This window comes from Excalfactoria chinensis, chromosome 1 (genome assembly GCF_039878825.1).
Source record: "Excalfactoria chinensis isolate bCotChi1 chromosome 1, bCotChi1.hap2, whole genome shotgun sequence".
Classification (NCBI taxonomy): domain Eukaryota; kingdom Metazoa; phylum Chordata; class Aves; order Galliformes; family Phasianidae; genus Excalfactoria; species Excalfactoria chinensis.
Window position 1 is genome coordinate 44,386,466 of NC_092825.1, and position 20,718 is coordinate 44,407,183.

Below are 20,718 nucleotides of genomic sequence, written 5' to 3' on the forward strand. Positions count from 1 at the left end.
GATATACTTGGGATATAATTCTAAAAACTCCAACAGAACTTTTTTTACTGAACACATTAATACTTTGTTTTTCTTGTCCACTGTGAATCACAAGTGATGACCAGCACGAGGCAAAATTTAATTCCAAGCATAGGGAAATTACAGACTCCTGTTGGAATTACAGAATGGAATCATAGAATGGCCTGGGTTGAAAAGGACCTCAAAAATCATCTAGTTCCAACCTCCCTGCCACAGGCAGGGTTGCCAGCCACCAGACCAGGCTGCCCAGAGCCACATCCAGCCTGCTAAGAGTATCATTTGAAACTGGTTATACTGCGGCATAAAATTGTTTCAGAAAAATCCAAACTTACATTCTAACCAACATGTTATAATACACATTGTAATTGCAAGTGACATGCAGAAGCTTCCCAAGCAAGACCAGAATGGACTCCAAACTGAGATGGATATTTAAAATTAAACACATTCTATGAGTTTGTACAACAACCTGAATAGTCCTTGAAGAAAAATATGATGACCTTTCACTGTCTGATGTTGCTGCTTGGATTTGTAGAAAATCTCATGCAAACTGAAGTCCATAATGGCTTTTAGAATAACACTAGCTGAGCCTCAGAAGATTTTCCATTAGATTGGAAAGGAGCTAAGTACAGGTCTGTTGTGGGACCTGTTACTCCAGGTCTTCCTGCTGCTTTGAAAAATTAATACATGAAGTATGGATGCTTGGGCCTCTCATTGGGCTTTCGAGGAGGTGGTCAGCCTGTAATTGCTGTTATAAATCTTCTCATTAATTTAATATCAGTAGCATATGAATATATGCAATATAGAGCACATATTTTTGCTGAGTACAGTTTGCATGAATACTTATATGTACTTCAGTCATGTTACTGGGGTATCCAGTTTTTCTTTGAGAAAGTAGATATCCCAAAATGACGAGAATCTAGATCTCATGGGGATGCAAATGCGTTTCTTCACACTTCTGTAAATCTTCCCTATTTTGTAAAGTTTTTCTACTGTAAATATCTTTATATCAATATATCCATGTATCTATTTAAATATCTTTGTACCTAGAGCATAATCCATTCATCACTGTGCCTGGTCGGTAGCAAAGCAGTAAAGTGGAGGATAGGCCATGTTGAACTGAAATATAATGGGTAAAAAAATTTGAAAAGCTGGGCAAGATCTTCAGATAAGAAACTGGAAACAGAATTATCTCAAGCACAGTGAGAATTAAGACCATGCTGAATTCTTCTTAGTTGAGAAATGATGAATTCCATTGACAAGGATTCCTACCTTTTTTATATTCATTCCCCCCAGCCAAAACCAAACCAAACCAAAACAAAAAAAGATTATGGGAAGAGACCTAGTAAAGCATAATCTCACTCATTCAAAGAATTATGTGTGATTGACTTCTGTATTTCCTGCTATTTCACAGGCACAAACATCTCTAAATCTGCTGTCCTTTATCAACAAAACCGTTCTGCCCACAGTAATGCATGGCCAATAATCAATACACCATTTTCACCGTCAAACTGCTTCTTCCTTACCTTACTATAAACAGCATGGAAGTTATGCTGCCAGCGACTATATGAAAAGTGCTTGGCTTAATGCCTAGCAACAGTGTAGGCAAAATTCTACTTCAGAGTGGCTCCCCAGACACATTTCATGTAGCTATTGGTACTGTGTTTAAACTGTCTCCCTGACCCTAGCACTGGGTGCCTGTAGCAGTGTTGGTTGCAGCGTGCACTCTTCTCCAGCTCTGTCCCCTGCCAGCAATAACTACATGTTTGAGCTCATCAGCACAACATAAGGTTGCTCGGCATGGGGAAAGAAAATAAAGAGAAACATGGCCAGCCCAGCTTACAGCTTTGTCCACATCCCTGACTATCATTTCAGTGCTGAAGAATCCTGGTATCTGTAAAGACTTTTTTCCCTCTTTTTTCCACCAAGTAGTAGTAATATAGAAGGCAAAGAGCAGAGGTAGGAATTGGGATCATGTCTGCTGTTACATGAACATGCAGCTCATTTGATCTTCTTTACCAGTTAAGGAGACTTACTGCAGGGGGCTGGTTGGACAAGTTTTCTGAGCTACTGCAAATGGAAACTGGAGCCGCTGCTTTGAGACCAGAAGGCTCTCTCTTCATATTACTCAAGTTTATGATTCAGTGCCAGCCTTGTGTGCATGTGCTACCGCAGGCAGTGCCTACTTTGCCTATGCCTAAAGCTGGTGCCGATAATGAAAAACACGGTGCAGACTGTAAGATATGGTATCACCTGCAATACATTTAAATATCACTGTGCTTTCCTATGATTTCAAAGAACACAAATGCCATGATAATTCTTCTGTGAGACCACAACTCAAACTGATGCATTATTTTCTGCCTGGAAGAATTGATGTGGAAATCTCTTTCAGGGATAGAAATACTTCGTTCTTTCTTCTCCAAGGCAATAGAAGCACATTCAAGTGATGTCTGCAAGAAAGATGCCATCTGGTATGCTATACAACAATTTCTACAAGATGTCTTGTTCCCAGTGAGACTCAGAATATCCTTGTGGTGGAACTGACTTAATATGTGATATCAGTGCTCACATGATGTAAGGCAGATTTGCTCTAAATACTAAGGAATTTATGGTCCCCTCTCTTTCACCGTTTCTACTGTTAGCACCATGGATTTTTCTTTCTTTTTTTATTGAAGAAAATAAAGAAATAAGTGACAGAGACTGTCATGATTTACTTGTAGGGAAGGTGCTGCCACAATTAACATTATAAAAGCTATTTTCTTATATAAGTTGGTACCTGTTGAACATAACTAAACACTTTTGGTGTAACAGAATCAAAGACAGGAGAATTTCAGTAGCTACTGACCAAAACATTTCTGAGAGGAGATTATCACAATATGAAAGAATTAATCTTTCAGTTGACTAGCAATTTAGCAGGTCTGGAGAACCAAATACTAAATATGCGAACTATTGTTTTGTGAATAAAAGCTTTCTGCCTCACATAACGTGGCATGGAATATCATTTTACTCTTGTATTTATGATTTCAGCTGGAGAAAAAGTTATATCTCAGTATTGCAACAGAGTGTGTGCCACAAGAGAGTTAGCATGACTGGGTATTCTAGTGAGTAAACTAATAATGTGTATTCCTGGACTGGTTGCAGGGAAAGAAAGCTAGATTCATCTTCCAGCTTTCTGCTATAACTCTGTTCAATGAGAAGTTGAAGGAAATGTGACTCTGTTTTCTGGATACCATCACAAGTCTATTAGGTTGCTGTGATTATAGTCCACTCAGGAAAGCTACAGTTAGAATGCAATTAGAATTCAGCTGTTTGTTTTTTCTTGAGCACAAAGAAGCTGCTACTGATGGAGATAGTGGTGAGCAGGTGACATTAAACCAAACCTCAGTGGACCTCTGCTATACTATGACATCACTTATTTTAATATAATTTTCTTTTATAGGACAGACATTTCAGATACCTGCCATTTTTATTTTATTTTATTTTATTTTTCAGGAATCCTATTCACATCTAAAGGGTAACTGTAGCTTAGATGCAAGTTAATAGCATTTTCTGAAAAAACAAGGTAGTTTCTCAGAACAGTTTCCCTGCTTGTCTCGGGAACTTTTTGAAGGATAGTAGTAGCACTACACTTATCACCTATGAGTAATCATTTTCACTGTTCTCATCCAGGATGAAAACGTAGCTTTAAAATTTACATGATACCATGACCAATCAAAATGTATTTATTTCAGCAAAGTCTTCAGACTACTGTTAAAAACTAGCACACTAAATTCATATATACATAAATGTATACTGTCTAGACTTGCTAAAAAACGCTATGTAATCCTAACAATTTAGGCTATAATTCCCAGCCCCATAAAACAAATTCATATAATTTCAAATTTGAGGAAATCTTTGTGCAGCTCCATGCTAACCAACAGCGGACTAGCAAACAAGCAAAACTGAGTAACAGAGAAATATTTCAAGAAAATATTTTAAACAGACTAAAAGAAAGCCTACTGCACGGAAATATCTCAAGAAGTTAAATGTAGACACAAAGTAAATGGCAGCTGTAATTTCATGGACTTGAGAACTGCTGTAAAGTCCAACAGAGAGCAGTGGAAATATACAGTCCTGCTACTGGCACTGTAGTGAACTGTCAGATCTTTGAAATAATGACTCTTTAAAGTATAAAAGATGAAGACTTACGGATTTTTCTTGGGCATCACTTTAAAAATCATATTCAACCTGAGGTACTTTGTCACTTTTTTCCAACCCCCCTCCTTTGCCTAGTTAGGCTCAGAGGCTCCCCTGCCCCAGATTCTGCAGATTTTACTGTGATTTCCTTTAGTAACTCGTCAGGTGAATTCCATTTCTCCTTCCTTTTCTTTCTAGTTTTATTTTATAATTCCTTTTCTATAGCCTCTATTTACCTTTACTTTCACTTATTCTTCTCGTACATAGTGATAATTTGCTCGTGTTACACTTGACCTGCAGCTACAACAACCTGCAATTTTGCTTCACATCTATCTCTTTTATTTATTTATTTCCCCCACTTCCCCTCCTGAACTGTTTTAAAAGATGGAAAAATTATTTGTTTAAAACTAAGTTATTTATTCTGATAATTTATCCTCTGTGATTTGTATGAGGTTGAGATTAGATTTGCTTTAGACATTTGAATTAGACCTGATTTAACTGGAGCAGGCTCTCCGGGCCTGTTGTCATGCCACAAAGCTTGCCAGAGTTCAAGAAATGTTTATACAAAGCCCTCAGAAATAGGGCTTGAGTTTTAGGTGGTCCTCTGTGGAGCCTGGGTTTGGACTCCATGTCCCTTCTAACTTGTGATATTCTGTGATTCAATATTTATAATGATTAGGGAACATCACTTTGGCATAAACTGGCAGTTCATTGTAGAGATGAGACTCTCAGTCTGTGCTGGAAATCATATATTTTATTGGGAGCAAACAAAACTTGAAGCTCTTTATTAAAAATAGCAGTGAAAAAATCTTCTACCATTTCTTACCTGCAGTGCTCTTAATCTCAGAAAATAAATAACACATATACAAGAAAAAACATACCACTTTTATTCACGTGAAAAGTCAAAATTATAATAATGAATAAAAAGTACATGTGTCAGGATGCTTAGGGCACCAATGAGCCTTGCTGTCTCTGTTTATCTCCTGGGATCTCCCCAACCCTGTCCATGGTATAGGACCCCATTTTGGCTCAGTCTGAAGCCGTCAGTTCCTTCACGAGTTATGCTGCAACAGGGCAAGTTTGTAGACCTGCCTTTGGACCTACCTCCTAGATCAATAGAGGACGTTAATACCAGGTACTTCACATCCTGGATAGACCTCTCAGGCATACATGGTGCCTTATTTATTTATTTATTTATTTTTCTTTTCTTCTGGTCCAATTTTCAGTTCGGTCTCCTTCATAAACTAGGAACCCATGTTATAGCCTTCTCTCCATTCTTATCTCAGACCTCATCTACTTTTGTTCCAAGCTAGTCTCCCTATGTGAACCCTAGACTTGGCTCATCGCTTCTTTTATCTGGGGCCATTGATGGAGCCTGTTACCAGCACCTGGATCTGTGGGATTACTCCCAATGAGTGAGGGCACAGCTTGCTAACACTAGGGAATGACTGGTCCACTCTTCTCCCTTACAGAAAGTCTAAACAGAAACTTGTCTTATACAAAAACCACTAAATCTGACCACCTTCCATAATGTTTCTCCCTTGCTAGAAAAGTCTGTAATATCAAAAGAAAACTGCAGTATCTTTCAATGAACAATAAAGAAATTATGTGGGTGGGCACGCTGGCCATTCACTGGGCTGTCTGTATATGGATGAAGTTACATAAACTCTGCTCATGCTATCTGTAAGCTCTTCCACACTTGACTTCTTGACTCTCCTACCAATGAAGTAGGAACTCTGAATTGTCCTCTCCTACCCACAGAGGGATACTGTTTCAGAAATCTATGTTGATGCCTACAGACAGTATGAACACCTTTCATGGCATTAAACTTACTATGCATGACGTTTTGTATTAGAAATTGAAATGATAGGAATGTAACTTCACAGACAAGTATACTATCTTCCAGGCATCATTTTTTCCATCATTCCTTTATCAAGGCTAATGGATCTCAGCAGAAGCTCAAGTGGTTCTACAGGCTGTAGATTAACTCAAAATGTATGAGTCCAACCTGCTTCACTAACATTTTAAAACCTGATGATGATAATTTCCTATACCAAAACAAGATCAAAATTAGAGCTAGTTGAATAATTGAAATCAACACTTAATAGTTATTCTTAAATTATCTAAATTCTAGTTGTGAGCTGTTTAGCTACACTGCCTGATATTCACTATTTGGAAATTTTCATTAACTTATATTTTTGCTTGCATAAATTTGAGGGGAATTACTGGTCTCCATATGAATGCTACATATCTGCAAATAAAGGGATCTGTGTATCAAGGAGATAATTTATTCTTTGTAATTACACTCTCTAAAACATTTCAAGTAGCCTACCAGACAACAGAAGTAACGTTAAGTAATTGAGGTGGTCCATCACATCCCATAAATAGAAAACAAGTCAAACTGCAGAATTCATATAAAATATTTATCCAAATGTACGCATAGCCATGAATAATAAATATACTTTAGAAGCAGATATCAGAACAGTTCACAGCTTTACAATAAATGCTATTATTAGCATTTAATGCTAATTCATATAAGCAAACTAATTTAACGTCAACCCTTTAAGAGTTGCAATAAAAAGCTAAAGGCAACGGAAAGTAAAAGCAGAAAAACAAAGATCTGAAAAGTTTCCCACATCATAGGTTGTGAAGTAAGGAAGTAGAGGTAGCAAATATTAAAGCAAATAATTTTTGAAAGGTTTCACGGCATTCAAACACAGTATCTTCTTGAATAGATGACAAGGAAAGAAGACAAAGATTCTAGTATTATGATCACAAATTCAGGTTAACAGTCTGGGTTAGAAAGCAAATGAATATACTTTACTTAGTTCAATTTCTTAAATTAATTATTTTTCTGTAGATGGAACTAAATCTAGAAACAATTCTGCACTGTAAAATCTATAATAAGCCAAAGATTTTTAACTAGCATGTGATGTTCTTGTGATTACTAGAAATGAGAGTTTCCAAGGATTCATGTCTATTTAAATCTGAAGACTACAAGATTAAGAAGGAAAGATGAGTGAATCAACCAAATTTTCAGGATGCTGTTATTAATTCAGTTTTAGCAGACTGAGATCTTTATATACCTTATGAAAAACAAACTCCCTCATGGACTTACTGGCCTGAAAATAACCAACTCTCGTGTATTTAGTGGTCAAGTACAAGAGTAACATTAAGTTTGTCTGAGATAAACCAACCAAGATATTCAACAAAATTTTAAAGATTTACTCTTGGTAATCACTTTATGATTTTCATAAAGTCTATTTTAGAATTGTGGAATATTCTGCTCTCTTTAGAGCATTGCCTGGCCACAGACTGTGAAAGCCTCATTTTTCAACAGATGCTTTTAACTCCACAGAGGTGCTAATTCCTATTTTGCATACATTTTGTCGCTGACACTAAAATTGATTTTAAGAAATAAATGCTCTTCAATTCAGTGACATTGGATGAATTCAAAATTTATATACATGGCTGTAAATGATTACGCAGTTGCAAGGTCCAGATTAAACTGCAAGAAGAAAGCTGAACATAAAAATATCAATTAATCTGATCATTTTCTTTTCATATAATTTATCATAGCTATATTTAACATAGAAATAAATGTCTCGTATCCTCTGGAATTACAGTGCGATACTTATGAGAGCATTATAAAATGAGAGCACCATTAGCTTGTCACTTTTTAAGCACACCAGCAAATATTCTGACATTAATTTCAAGCTTAAAGAGGACAGATTTAGGTTAGATATAAGGAAAAAGTCTTCTACAGTGAGGGTGGTGAGGCACTGAAACAGGTTGCCTAGTGATGTGGTTGATGATTTGTCCCTGTAGACTTTCAAGGACAGGCTGGATAAGGCCCCGGGCAACCTGATCTAGCTGTGGCGATCCTGTGCATTGTGGGGGAGTTGGACTAGATGATCTTTAAAGGTCCCTTCCAACTCTAACGATTCTATGATTCTATTTTGTAAAATCCAGACAAACTACCCTTGTGGAAACCACACAGATTCTGAATACTCCCTGTGAAGTGAAATGGTTCAGAGAAGAAAATGGCAAGGCTTCATTTCTACTGGAAATAACATACAAAACATTTTAAGACATTTTTTCATGTTCTGAATTCTCCAAACAATCTCCTATATAGATGGACATAGCTCTGCAGTGTTTAACCCTATGGTACAAGAAAATACAATTCATACAACTCAGTGGGGTAGATCTGACAGTGAGTAGATTGGAGTGTGAACATCATGATCCTCAGAAAGGTTTTCAAATGGACTTAAAGGTTAGGAGCCCATTTACTATAACTAGAATCCTGGTGGTTATGTGAGAAATACTATTTGGGAAGATGCTTTCACAACCAATTAATTATAGTTCAGATTGGTTTTGTTCTCATCAATGTAATTTTGTAAAGCAAGGTGATAGGCAAATAGGCAAATACATTCAAACTCTTGAAAGCATGAATAACTTTAATTCATTTAAGGGTGTATTTCTGAATAGTACTGTTGTTTCTAAACATGCTTAAACATCACACCACTTCTCAAGCAGTTCTAATGTAGTCTATCTAAATTTAGTGTGAGACAATCTGATGGTCACAAATAGACAAGGAAAAAAAAAAAAGAGTTAGGCTTTACATTTATTCACTGATAAACATCAATAATCATTATAAACTATTGTTCTATTTTCTTAAGCTTCTTTGTTTGTTATTAATTGCCTCTATTCTTTCTAGAAGATATATTCCAGAAATGATGATTATTATTATTTTCTAATCTGTGAATATAATTATTGAATTGCTTTGCAAGCAGTTTTGGAAAAAGTCTAACAGAAGACACAAAAAGTATGGACACACAGAAAAGGTACATGTTGGTAGATACTTGTAGTGAGAGTGGAAGTACATAAAGAAAGTTCATTGGAGTTATAGCCTATGTGGTTACGAACAACCTGATTACCTACATTTTTACTGCCCTTTTAATTTAGTCCATGCTTTCATTTTTAGTAGGATGTTGCAAAGACAGCTCTGATTAATTTGTTTAAGAAGAGTGTGTAGCTGAAAACTACATTTATGATACTACAAGTTAAAACTGTCAATGAGTAACCAAAAATGAAATAAATGCTTGCTGTTTTTGCATCCAACTCTCATTGCATTTATTATAAAACATAGCTGAAAGTTCTACAATTATCCTGCAGTTTGCCTAGTCATCTGTAAGGTTTATTTTGGTATTCAATGGATCATTAAATCAGATGCATCTTTATCTTTTGTTAGGCTTTTACAATGCAGTAGTCAACAGAACACTAATCCCATTATTTATTATTTCTTCTGGAGAATTTATATGATCCTTGGGTAAGTTCAGTGGCATGCAATTCATTACAGCTATCATGTTCTCAGTAAATAAATGTCAAAGATACTTCTAGATAATTTACAATTTTATCACTTCTGTTCTCCACTATTTGTAACCTAGTCAATCATATGAACCTCAATTACCATTGGATCATGTGAAATGCAGAGATTTGTGAAAGAAATATGAAGATAGGTATGAATGATGAATGAATAGAAACGCATGTGTGAAAGCACTAGAAGAAATAGTGGTATAGAGGGTTGTGAGCATGGTCTGCATTGATAACCAAGTGCATAACTGACAGCAGTAAAACACTAAGAATTATATTTTTATCAAGACAAAAGGAATGCACTCTAATAAACAAGAACACGGACAATTTGTTCGCAGAAGACCTGACAGACTACACAGGAAGACAGCAACATTATAGAACATCATATCTTATTTGTCTCCCTGCTATTTCAAAAGAAAGATAACCTCTAGCCCTAGCCCAAGACAACAAAGCAAAAACAATGAGCACCACTGAAGTAAGCAAAATTCTGAATCAAACAATCACACCAGAAAAACTGTTGATTCCTACAGATTGATCCAAAAAAAAAAAAAAAACACAAAAAAAAGAAAAAAACACAACTGCTAATCAAAAGCAGCCCAACAGATGTGATAAGGATACAATAATGAACATATTTTGTCTTCTGTGTGGGGTCCAAGTGACCATGGACCCAAGTTGGATGGACATGTGAGTGCCTGAAAATGGTTTTGTCTAAAATAAACATCACCTCCCCCTTCCATAACATCTCATATTGACTTTAGTTGCTTGAATTCCTGCCAGTGATTCTGCTGTTTTGATTTAAAACCCACTGTTCACTTTGGAGTTGGAATTGCAGAGTCAGAGTCAAAAATAGGAGCTTATTCCCTACAGCACAGTCCTATAAATGATGATAAAGAGTTCACAGACTTGCAGTTCAGAAATTTCAAACTGTATACGCATTTGCTATTGAAGCATCAAACAGTACTGGGAGGACAGACCAGTTGCTGGAGCTCTCTTTTCTCTCAGTTAAAAAGTCAGGATCCCTCTGGATATTTTTTTCCCTCTTTATGATGCTAGGGATATTTTGATCTTTTTGCACAACATATCAGCTTCAATGACAAGGTGGGAGTTGGGAGGGAAGTGATGTTATCCTTATTTTAGTTTAGTTATGGTTGGCTATTGCAAAGTCAAAGTTGTGGGTTTAAAACAATAAGCTTAAGAGGGCTCCCACTTTGTGACAGGGTGCATGGCTCATTTTATTAAAATCCATGAACTGAACCCACTTTATCAGAGCACTTAGTTTGAACACATAAAGATTTAAAACAGAGAACTAGACAAAATAGACACTAAATTACAAATGAAGTACATACTTTGAAATATATAACTTACTGCTGTGAAAATTGCCTTATGCCAACGTGCCTACACATATCTAATTAAAATTCTGCCTTAATTAAGTACTTATATTTTATCTCTTTTCTGCCCTTGAGGAGGGAGGATATTAACAGCTTTGGAGGAAGACCACTTTGCCAAAACTGCAACCATATGGCAGCAAGCCTAACAAGTCTTCATTTGTTAAAATAAAGTTGAACTTCTTTGGAGTGAAACATTAGCTTTTCTAGGCAGAGCACTACTAGGTAAGATGAAGGTTTCATGTCAGAACAGTGGCAGTGAAACAGATGGGAGAAACAGGGGAATCTGAGTACGTAGCTTTTGGCAGTCAAAGATCTGTGCAATTTCTATTACATGTTACAGTTGTACAGGGCATAATGTGAACTCTTATTCCTCTCACTCAGCTTTTCTGGCTGTGGTCCTACCTGAACCCTTCTTTTCCTTTTCTAGTGAAGTTATATCTGCTTTACTTTCACAACCTTAATTCTTGAACTCACATATCCCAGAAACCCAAAGTGGAAAATTTATTGTCATTTTCTCTATATTGAGAATGAGAATTCATTGCTAATAACTTTGGTCATATCAGTAGACAAGACAAAACAAATACAGAAAAAACTTTTCTGTGATTAATGCTTATAACTTGCATCCCTGTAAAAATGATCAAAGAAATTATACCACAAAATGCATCCTAGTAGTTTTTCATGTACTTCAGCACTAATCTTTGAAAGGCATTCATTCAGGTAGTCTCAGTGGTACATCCACATGTTTCTTGAATACCTCCACGGTATTCAATATGTTGTAGGCCTCACTTTGCCAGTCACCCTGTTCCAATATATCACCACTCTTTCTAAGAAGAAATGGTTCCTAACATCCAACCTGAACCTCCTCTGATAGAACTTGAAGCCATTAATTCTCACCCTATTGCTGTTACCTGTGAGAAGAATTTGATCCCCATCTCACAACAACCGCCTTTCAGGTTGTTGTAGAGAGCAATAAGGTCTCCTCTGAGACTCCTCCAGACTGAATTCCAGTTCCCTCTGCCTATCCTTATAAGACTTGTGCCTCAGATGCATTGCCAGCTTTATTTTGATTCTTTGATCATGCTTCTGGGCCTCCATGTCTTTCTTAAAGTGAGGGGCCCATAACTGAACACAGTTCTCTAGATACAACAAGGGCACTCAGGGACAGGGATGTGTTCAACTAAGCAAAGAAAACATGACTAGAGTGCACTTGCATTGTATCTATGGACAGTATCCAAACAATAATTAATCATTAACAGAATTATGAGATTGTAAATCAGCCTCCATGTGCTAGAACATGCCAGCTCAGTCCTAAGCTGATTGTATATTGACTTGATATTATTTTTCATAATTATTTTCCTTGTCTTTATTTTAATTACTCTGGTTTGAAATAACTTTTACTTTAATCATGATGATATGATAGGCATTACCCATGCTGAAAAGTTATCTCCAAAGTAGAAAACTCCTTGATCGTTCCCTTACTAATGACTTGCAGAATAACCTCTGAATCACATACATCTGAACAGCTACTGGGCTCCAACTAACAGAAGTACTACTTAGCATGCCCTGAAAGAGATTTTTATTCTAGAAAAATATGTTTATAATTAGGCAAAGAAAATCTGAAACTGAAGTGTTTCTTCTTTTTACCAGAGAAGTGCAGATGGCTGATATTTAAAGATATTAGCTTTTCTAAATCCTTTGCAAAATATATATTACTAATCAGTAGAAGTATCTACTATGCTGGAAAAAAAAAAAAAAAAAAAAAAAAAAAAGCAAAGAATAAGGACAGCTGTTCAATTTACTAAACTCCACCTTCTGGATGAGTTCAATCTAAATCATATTATCAAAGTAGACTGATTACAGAAAGGGCTGAAAGGACATGAAACCCAGCCCATTCAAATGATTCTAGATAAGGTCAGTTTTACCTCAACTGATTTTTTAATATGTGGCAAATATCCATAAATCTTTAAGAATATGCGGAATGTATCAGAGGTCACAATCTGCCTAATAATAGCTTTGAATTCTTCATTATATTTGTCCTTAAAATTTTTTGGAGATTCATCTCAGCTAGTTTAAATATCTACATTCAAGGAAGTCCTCTAGGCTCCCTTGATTGATACTTCTGATGCCATCCACTGTGCTTCAGACATTTTGATGATGAATGGTACTGAGAAAGTGCCTGCTTATCTAGTTGCATACAACTAGTTTGGATGTCTTTAATGCAGACTGCATAATAGGAGTCTAAATTTAGACATTAAGGTTGAGATTTATCCACCTAACTTACCCTTATTTTCATCAAGCCATTGTTACTTAATTTGCTCAAAATAAAAATATTTGAGACATTGTCAAAGGTTTAGCTGAAATCAGAATTACTGGCATCTTTCCTTACCTATAAAAGCCTATATGTGCTAATAGCAGGGCATTAGACTGCCTTAGTAATTTTGCTCTTGATAAATCCACATTGTCTGTTACTTATGTGCTATTTTCAATATTATATTTCTCATTTATTCAGCAACTCTTTTATGAATTGAAAATAATTCCTCACATTCTCCTTCCTCACCCCTTTTAAATGTAAGCTTTACATTATCCTCCTTTAGTCTGTTGGTAACTCAAGCATCCTCCAAAAATTCTCAAAAAAACCCCACTGTTGGGTCTAAGCTTATTTCAGACAGTTATGAAAGACAAAATTGAGTTAATCAAATCAATTATAAGATATCTAAGCTAAAAAACCCTGCTCTTTCCTTATCTACTGTTGAGGTTGTAGCCCTAGGATTAGCTGTGCATGCCATATGCTCACTGATGGTATTTTTGGGTAGTGTGTGATAAAAGGTTATTGTACATTTTTGCTTTCTCTGTACCTACTATGAGCAGGTTTCCCCTTCTTACAGTACCTCTCTAAGGTGCCAAAGATTTTTTTGTTCTTCTTCTCCTTATTAACATACCAATGTAATTATATTAAATCTTTATTTATATTGCTAGTTGCATCTCACTGAGTGCTTTGGCACTTCTGGCTTGTCTGTACATGCTTGAATTATTCTTCTGTCTAGCAGAAAGAGAAATTTTCCTCATTATTTCTAAGTTGAAAGAAGATATGACAATTTATGCAAGCTAGTTTACTTACATTTTTTTTTTTTTTCAACTAGTGAAGCCTCATAATTATGCCTTTAGTAGTGTTCTGTTGAACAACTCAAAAATTTCACAGAAACAAATGGTTTGGGTGAACTTAAAGATGATCTACTTCCAACCTCCAGGTCATGGGCAGGAACATCTTCCATTAGACCACAGTCTTACAATCAGGCCTTGAACACTTCCATGGAAATCTACATCTTAGAAATTTTTATAAATAATTCCCTATACTTATTGACATCTTCCTCCTTGAGACTTGTTTTCCTTAATAGCCTTCCTTTTGAATAACTGCCACAATAACCAAATCTCTAGTGACTTTCAAGTCCTACAGTTTTGGATTTGTACCAAGAACAACCATATTTTTCTTTGCTTTCAGGGATACCAACTGACATACAATAGCTCTAACTAACAGCATGTTCAAGATCTTAAGGCATGCATTGTATTTTTAAAATAATGTCAACACTTCCTCCCTAAATGCGTTAGACAAGAAAAGTGTAGCTTCCCAAAAACAATGCTCAATAATTTAGCTGGTTTCAGATACACATGAACAGAAATCTTCATTTGTAAAGCGTGAACATTAAATAATTCATTTTTAATTTTTAATCTCTATTGGTTAATTTATATGTATGTCTATACAGAAAAATACAGCTAACAAAACTGATATATTTATATGTAAACAGATGAAGTATTTCAGATTAATATCTGATAATCTTTAGTTTTCCTTCCAAGTTATAGGCCACATAATCTGAAACATTAGCACAGATCTAGGAAGAGAAGAGGTGAATTTCTGAGATGGAGTTTATGTCCTTAGCGCTACAGCACTTGGGCAGATAGAACTAAAAATGCACTAGGATTCAGACAACATAATAGAATTAGGTGAGAACTCTGAGGAATATACAACAGAAAGAAAACATAACTGAAAGAGATGTCTTCAATAGAGTCTGTGTGTTGATTATTTACAGAAATGTAGTTTTGGTTTGATTCATAATACATATCTCTTGATTCCATTATTAAGAGCAAAATCAGATCGTAATTCTAAACAAGCTGAAGACCAATAGAAAATGACAGAAAGGGAAAAAATGTTGGTTTGCAGGCAGCTGCACACCAAACAGGAAAGTTACAAGTCAAGAGTACCTCCTGGGGAAAGAAACAAAAAGACCTCCTGCCACTTGAAAGAGCTGAAGAACCAAATGCCACATTTCAATGCCAAGAAAAACAATGCATACAGAAGAAATCACAAAATGCCTGATGTCAAGTTTTGCAGTAGGACCTTTCTTTTCTTTCTTTCTTTCTTTTTTTTTTTTTTTTTAAATATCTTACAAGAAAAATAAAAATGGTGGCTGGTCAAAGGAAGGGACAGAATAGTGCTTGCATATCCTGACGTTACGCAAAGCTGTGAACTCATATCTTTGCTTTCAAGCACAGTTCTAACTTATTGTACAGTTTCTTAATAGAGGCCTGGTTTTGAGTGTATTACCTGTGTATTACCAGGATAAAAAATAATAAGCAGCAAATTCTGTGTTTCTTATAATATCTGCAGAAGCTACTATCTCCAAACATAAAGCCAGGAAATGAATAATTCTCCCTACTAACACTACAGGTTTTAGAAAGAAAAAAACAGTCTTGCAGGACAATATACCTAGCAGTTTTCATCTTAATGCTTCCCTCCTTTTTCAACAAAACAAAATCTGCATCTGCAATCGTATTCGTATTCAAATCAGTTATTTACTCATTTTCCTAGAGTAGTGTCAACACTGCTTAATTGATGACAGTTTTATCTAGTACAGATATGTTGCTTCATGTACCGGATTGTTGTTAAAATATTTTTTTTTAATCTTAAGTTATGTGTATGTAGTCTTCCGACTGATGCACAAACCTATGGAACTGCATGGAATTTCTAGCAGTAACATGCCAGTACAAGTGAGTTAACATTACTGTGCCTCAGGAATGTGCTGGTACAGGTGAGTTAACATAACCATGCCTCCGGACCAAATTATTCAGCCGTGCCTGTCAGTTTTCTTTCCATCAGTTAGGAAAAACACATAGTAAAATACTTCCAAAATTCTTATCAGCACAGTTGCACAGATTTATGCTAACACACCAACAAGCTATTCATAACTTAGAGTTCTTTGAATTCATCACACTAAGGATGAGATGTATTTTTTGCAACAGGGAAGGTTGCAAATTTTCCCATCATTGCAAACACCAGTTGCTGGCTTGTCAGTGATATTTTTAGTACTGTGCCAAATATTTGCTCAAAACAGCATTAGATAATATAGAATCATAGAATCACCAAGGTTGGAAAACACCTCTAAGATTGCCCACTCCAACCATCCATCTATCACAAATATTTCCCACTAAACCATGTCCTTCGTTACAGCATCTTAACATCTTAACACCTCTTGAACATCTCCAGAGATGCTGACTCCACCACCTCCCTGGGCAACCTGTTCCAGCACCTGACCACTCTCTCTGAGAAGGAATTTTTCCTAACATCCAACTTATATCTCCCCTGGCACAACTTAAGGCCATTCCCTCTAGTCCTATTGCTAGTTACATGGGAGAAGAGGGCAACCCCCATCTCACCACAGCCTCTCTTCAGGTAGCTGTAGAGAGTGATAAGGTTACCTGAGCCTCCTCCAGAGTGAACAATCTGTTCCCTCAGCCGCTCCCTATAAGACCTGTGCTCTAAACCCCTCACCAGTTCTCTGGTGAGGGGTCTAGAGCAAGAGGTGGTCTCTGCCCTTCTCTGAACATTCACCGGGGCCTCCATGTCTTGTAGAGAGGGCCCAAAACTGAATACAGTACTCAAGGTGCAGCCTCACAAGGGCTAAGTACAGAGAATTATCAGTTCCACGTTTTGCTGCTGGCAAGCACTATTTTTGATACAAGCCAGGATGCCATTGGCCTTCTTGGCTACCCGGGCACACTGCTGGCTCATGTTCAGCCAAGTGTCAACCAGTACCACCAGGTCATTTCTTCTCCACTGTCTTCCAGCCCTTCTGTCCTAAGCCTCTAACGTTTCCTGGGGTTCTTGTGGCAAAAGTTCAGGACAGCAGGACATGGCACTTGGTCTTCTTGAACTGCATTCTATTAAGCCCAGCTATTCAGCCTATCCAGCTTTAAAAACGGACAGCAGCTATTTGACTACATATACACTGAGTATCCTATCATAAAAAAAAAAAAAAAAAAAAAAAAAAAAAAAAAATTCAGCCGAGAAAAATTAAAAATATCCCTCTAGTTGAAGGGCTTCATAAGGGCTTCATTATGAAGAAGCATTTTTCTGGTAAGATTTCAAAACAACATTAATGATTCCAATATGCTATTTAAAGTAACAGCTCCAGGATACTGGTCCTAATGCATCTCTAAAAGTAAACAACATTGATTCTGTTCATAGTTATTCAAATACTTTCAAATGATTTCAACACAGTAGGTTACTTAGCAGTATCTTATCTGTGGTTCCTCTACAGACAACTAAGTTATAATTAAACAAGAGTTAGTTTTTTTCCTTACTTGTTGTGTGATCATTCATCTCTCCAAGTCCAGTATTAATTCCAGCATCTATGGAACTCATGATTTTATCAATCTACAAAAGAGCGAACAGTGAAAACAGTTGCTGAGTGCCATCTTCATTATTTTTAGTTTTTCATGTGTGAAATTCTGGCATTATTACTCTCATTAAGAAAAAAGCAAGATTGAACAATGCAAAAATCAAATGTTGACAATTAACTTCTCCACTTTGATTTTTTTTTTGAAACATTTTTAAACACATTGAAAGCTAAAGCGTGACACTGATGAAACTATTGTTTCTTTATCTACAGTTCCTGTCCTACTGATAATTAGGGTCATCTCAGTTTTTGAAACTGCTTTGTCATATTTCTGTACATGGATACAAAGGAGATATAGATTTTAATTGTATAGGCTTAGTTTATTTGATGGTTGATATGATTCACTAGAAAACAACTTAGGCAGTAATATTAATGCATAAAAATATATTTTTTCCTGTGTTTTGGAGTACTCAATCATTCATGTTAAGATTTCCAGAAAACTTCCTGGCTCCCTTTTTTCTGTCTGCCCCAAGGCCACTGGCATAGGTGTGAAATGTAGCTGTGCCCACATAAACCACTTGTGGAACAGCACTACTTTCATCCCAAAGCTTATTTGTATAATTGTAAATTACATTGTACTGACTATGTCTGAACGAATACCTACTATATTGTGCATAAGTACGGAACACACAAAGAAGTGGTACTCTGGAGATGCATACACAGTCCCATGACAGTCGTTTTAAAGGTAAATGCTTGCTTCCCTGTAATAGCAGTAAACATACAAACACTCCCCATTCTTAAATTACCTCAGTAAGATGGGAGTTTTCATGTCTGTGATGAACTGCATATATTTTTTGAAACTTAGCACAGTAGAAAGAAAAAAAGTTAGGAGAAAAGTGTATAAAATTTCCTTTAAATCAAGCTGTAAAAATTAAAATAAAGTCTTTTGTATGAGCAAGTATGTGTATCATACATTCAAAGGAGTGGTGGTGGGAAATAATTAGTGAACATATAAATAATGGTCATTGCTACAATACTTTTTCTGATTTTATTAGTGTCAACAGTGAGGCTCTGGTAGAAAATAAATTCAGTGTCACAACAAATTATAGCATTACTTCTAGTTGACTTCATTCACTATGGAAACAATAGACATCATTAAAAATACAGCATTTTGAATAAAAATGCTGTTGAACTACCTTGCATTACACTATGATATATTCTCAGGATTTGTTATGTGGAAGACCTACTTGTTGTTTAATCTCTGAAATGGAAAAAATAACAGTATTTTCACAACACTAAATATTTGCTTATAAAAATGGCCAGAACTTACTTCTTCCCATTCCGATGTGAAAGAAGGCGTTCTCTCAGAATTTCCTTTGGAGCACTGCTGACTTGGTGTGGGTTCACTCCAGTTGCTTCTTGCTTTTTTGCCACTTGGTGGACGAGTGATAAGATTAGAATCAGATTTTGAAACATTTTTGCACAAATGCATTTCCAGCAAAGTCTTTGGTAAAGATCGTATTCTCCCAAGTGTGCATGCTCGCTCAACAAATCCTCCAGTAGTAATCACCCACTGTTCACTTATCCTTGTTGATGTGCCAACCAGTGTATTATTTTCTAGTGGTTTAGTTTTAGAGTGAAATATGGTTCTGTTTACAACTGGTGGCTTTTTTTTCTTAACAGGAGGGTCAGTGTTGCTTTCTTTCCGTAGCTGCATCTGCTGTATTGTGCTCTTGCTCAAAATGCTTTTGTCCAGTGGACCAGTGCACTGGTTTCTTTTGCTGTACAGCTGGAGTGGGTTATCAGGTGGGTCACATGCAGGTGATGATCCATGAAGTAAACCTGCAAATTGCTCAGTGGGGTGTCCTTCAGGAAGCTCACTTTCAGTGGATTTTTCTCCCTGACAGAGACGCTCTGAAATGAAAGAGAATATCTTGTAAGAAAAAAAATAAAAGGGGGGGGGGGGGGGGAAGGTGATAAAATACCACAAGTAGAAAAAACTTACTTTGAAAAATTATTTTTTATGCTTCCTGTTTTTTCTTTTTTTTTTTTTTTTTTAATTATTTTTTATTCCGAAAGAAAAGATACTTATGACAAGAGTTGATTTACTATTCTCCTTGAACTTGATTAATTTATCCTGACTTGTTGAAAGACAGCCAAAACTACTCAGCACTACACATACATTCCAGGAAAAAGTAAATTTATAAAATAAAACAGTTAATTCTTATTCTATCAGTTTGAGGTGTCTCTTTTAATTAGTTACTGAGATGAAATGCCTTTGAATTATACAACTTTGCATAAGGAATTAGCCAGTTCCTTTGTAGGTAATAGAACACATAAAAATCTGTATTGTTAGGAGGGCTGCTAATATATTTTTAAAAGTCATTATTAAAGAAATAGTGAATTTACTCCATTATGCCTTTTTACAGACACTCTCTAGAGAACAGATTCTGAGTATTTTTATTTAAAGAAACTTACAAGAATAGCTTCAGAATTATAAAAATCTTTGTAAAATAATTGCAAATCAGTATTTTTCTTAAGAACGGAATAAAGTTTTATAATCAATTTAGCAGAAAAAGAATGCACTACTGAAAAACACACTTTTTGACAGAATTCTCAGTGTACAGTTCTTTTTTTCTATCTGATTCTGTAAGGACCAGAAGAAAATTATTGGGACCTTTTTCTATGTGTGCCTTTTTCTAATTTATCATTTGAAGTGTTCTTATGGATAGCATCACGCTATCCATGTGGCATTAAGTGAGCGTATTCTATTCCAAATAAATGTAACCTCACTAACAGTTGCATCTTCAGAAACTATGTCATGAGACATGACACCTCATTCTTGCTAGAAGTTCCATGTATCCATATAGTAAACTCTTAACTGGAGAACTGTATGCACAGCAACAGCCACCAGAAGGATTCAAGGATAGTATGGTCACAATTTGCAAAGAATGTGAGTAGTTTTCCATTATCTGCTAAAGTATCTGCTTGAAAAAACACAACAAATTTCAATATATGTAAAATATGATAGTATTGGACATACATATGGTAGGAGAAATATTCTGGTATGCACTTCAAATTACCAGTAGCTCTTC

At 35.9% G+C, this 20,718-nt stretch overlaps 1 protein-coding gene across 4 annotated transcripts in view; it reads right to left on the reverse strand.

Moving 5' to 3' along the window:
• ANKS1B (ankyrin repeat and sterile alpha motif domain containing 1B) overlaps positions 1-20,718 on the reverse strand; it is a 397,279-nt gene that overhangs the window by 195,210 nt on the left and 181,351 nt on the right. For all 4 annotated transcript variants that reach the window (XM_072327909.1, XM_072327887.1, XM_072327898.1 and 1 more), the window contains exons 13-14: positions 18,954-19,537; positions 17,589-17,661 (exon numbers count right to left, since the gene is read on the reverse strand). In XM_072327909.1, coding sequence (XP_072184010.1) covers positions 17,589-17,661; positions 18,954-19,537 — 657 coding nt within the window. The remainder of the gene's footprint in view (positions 1-17,588; positions 17,662-18,953; positions 19,538-20,718) is intronic.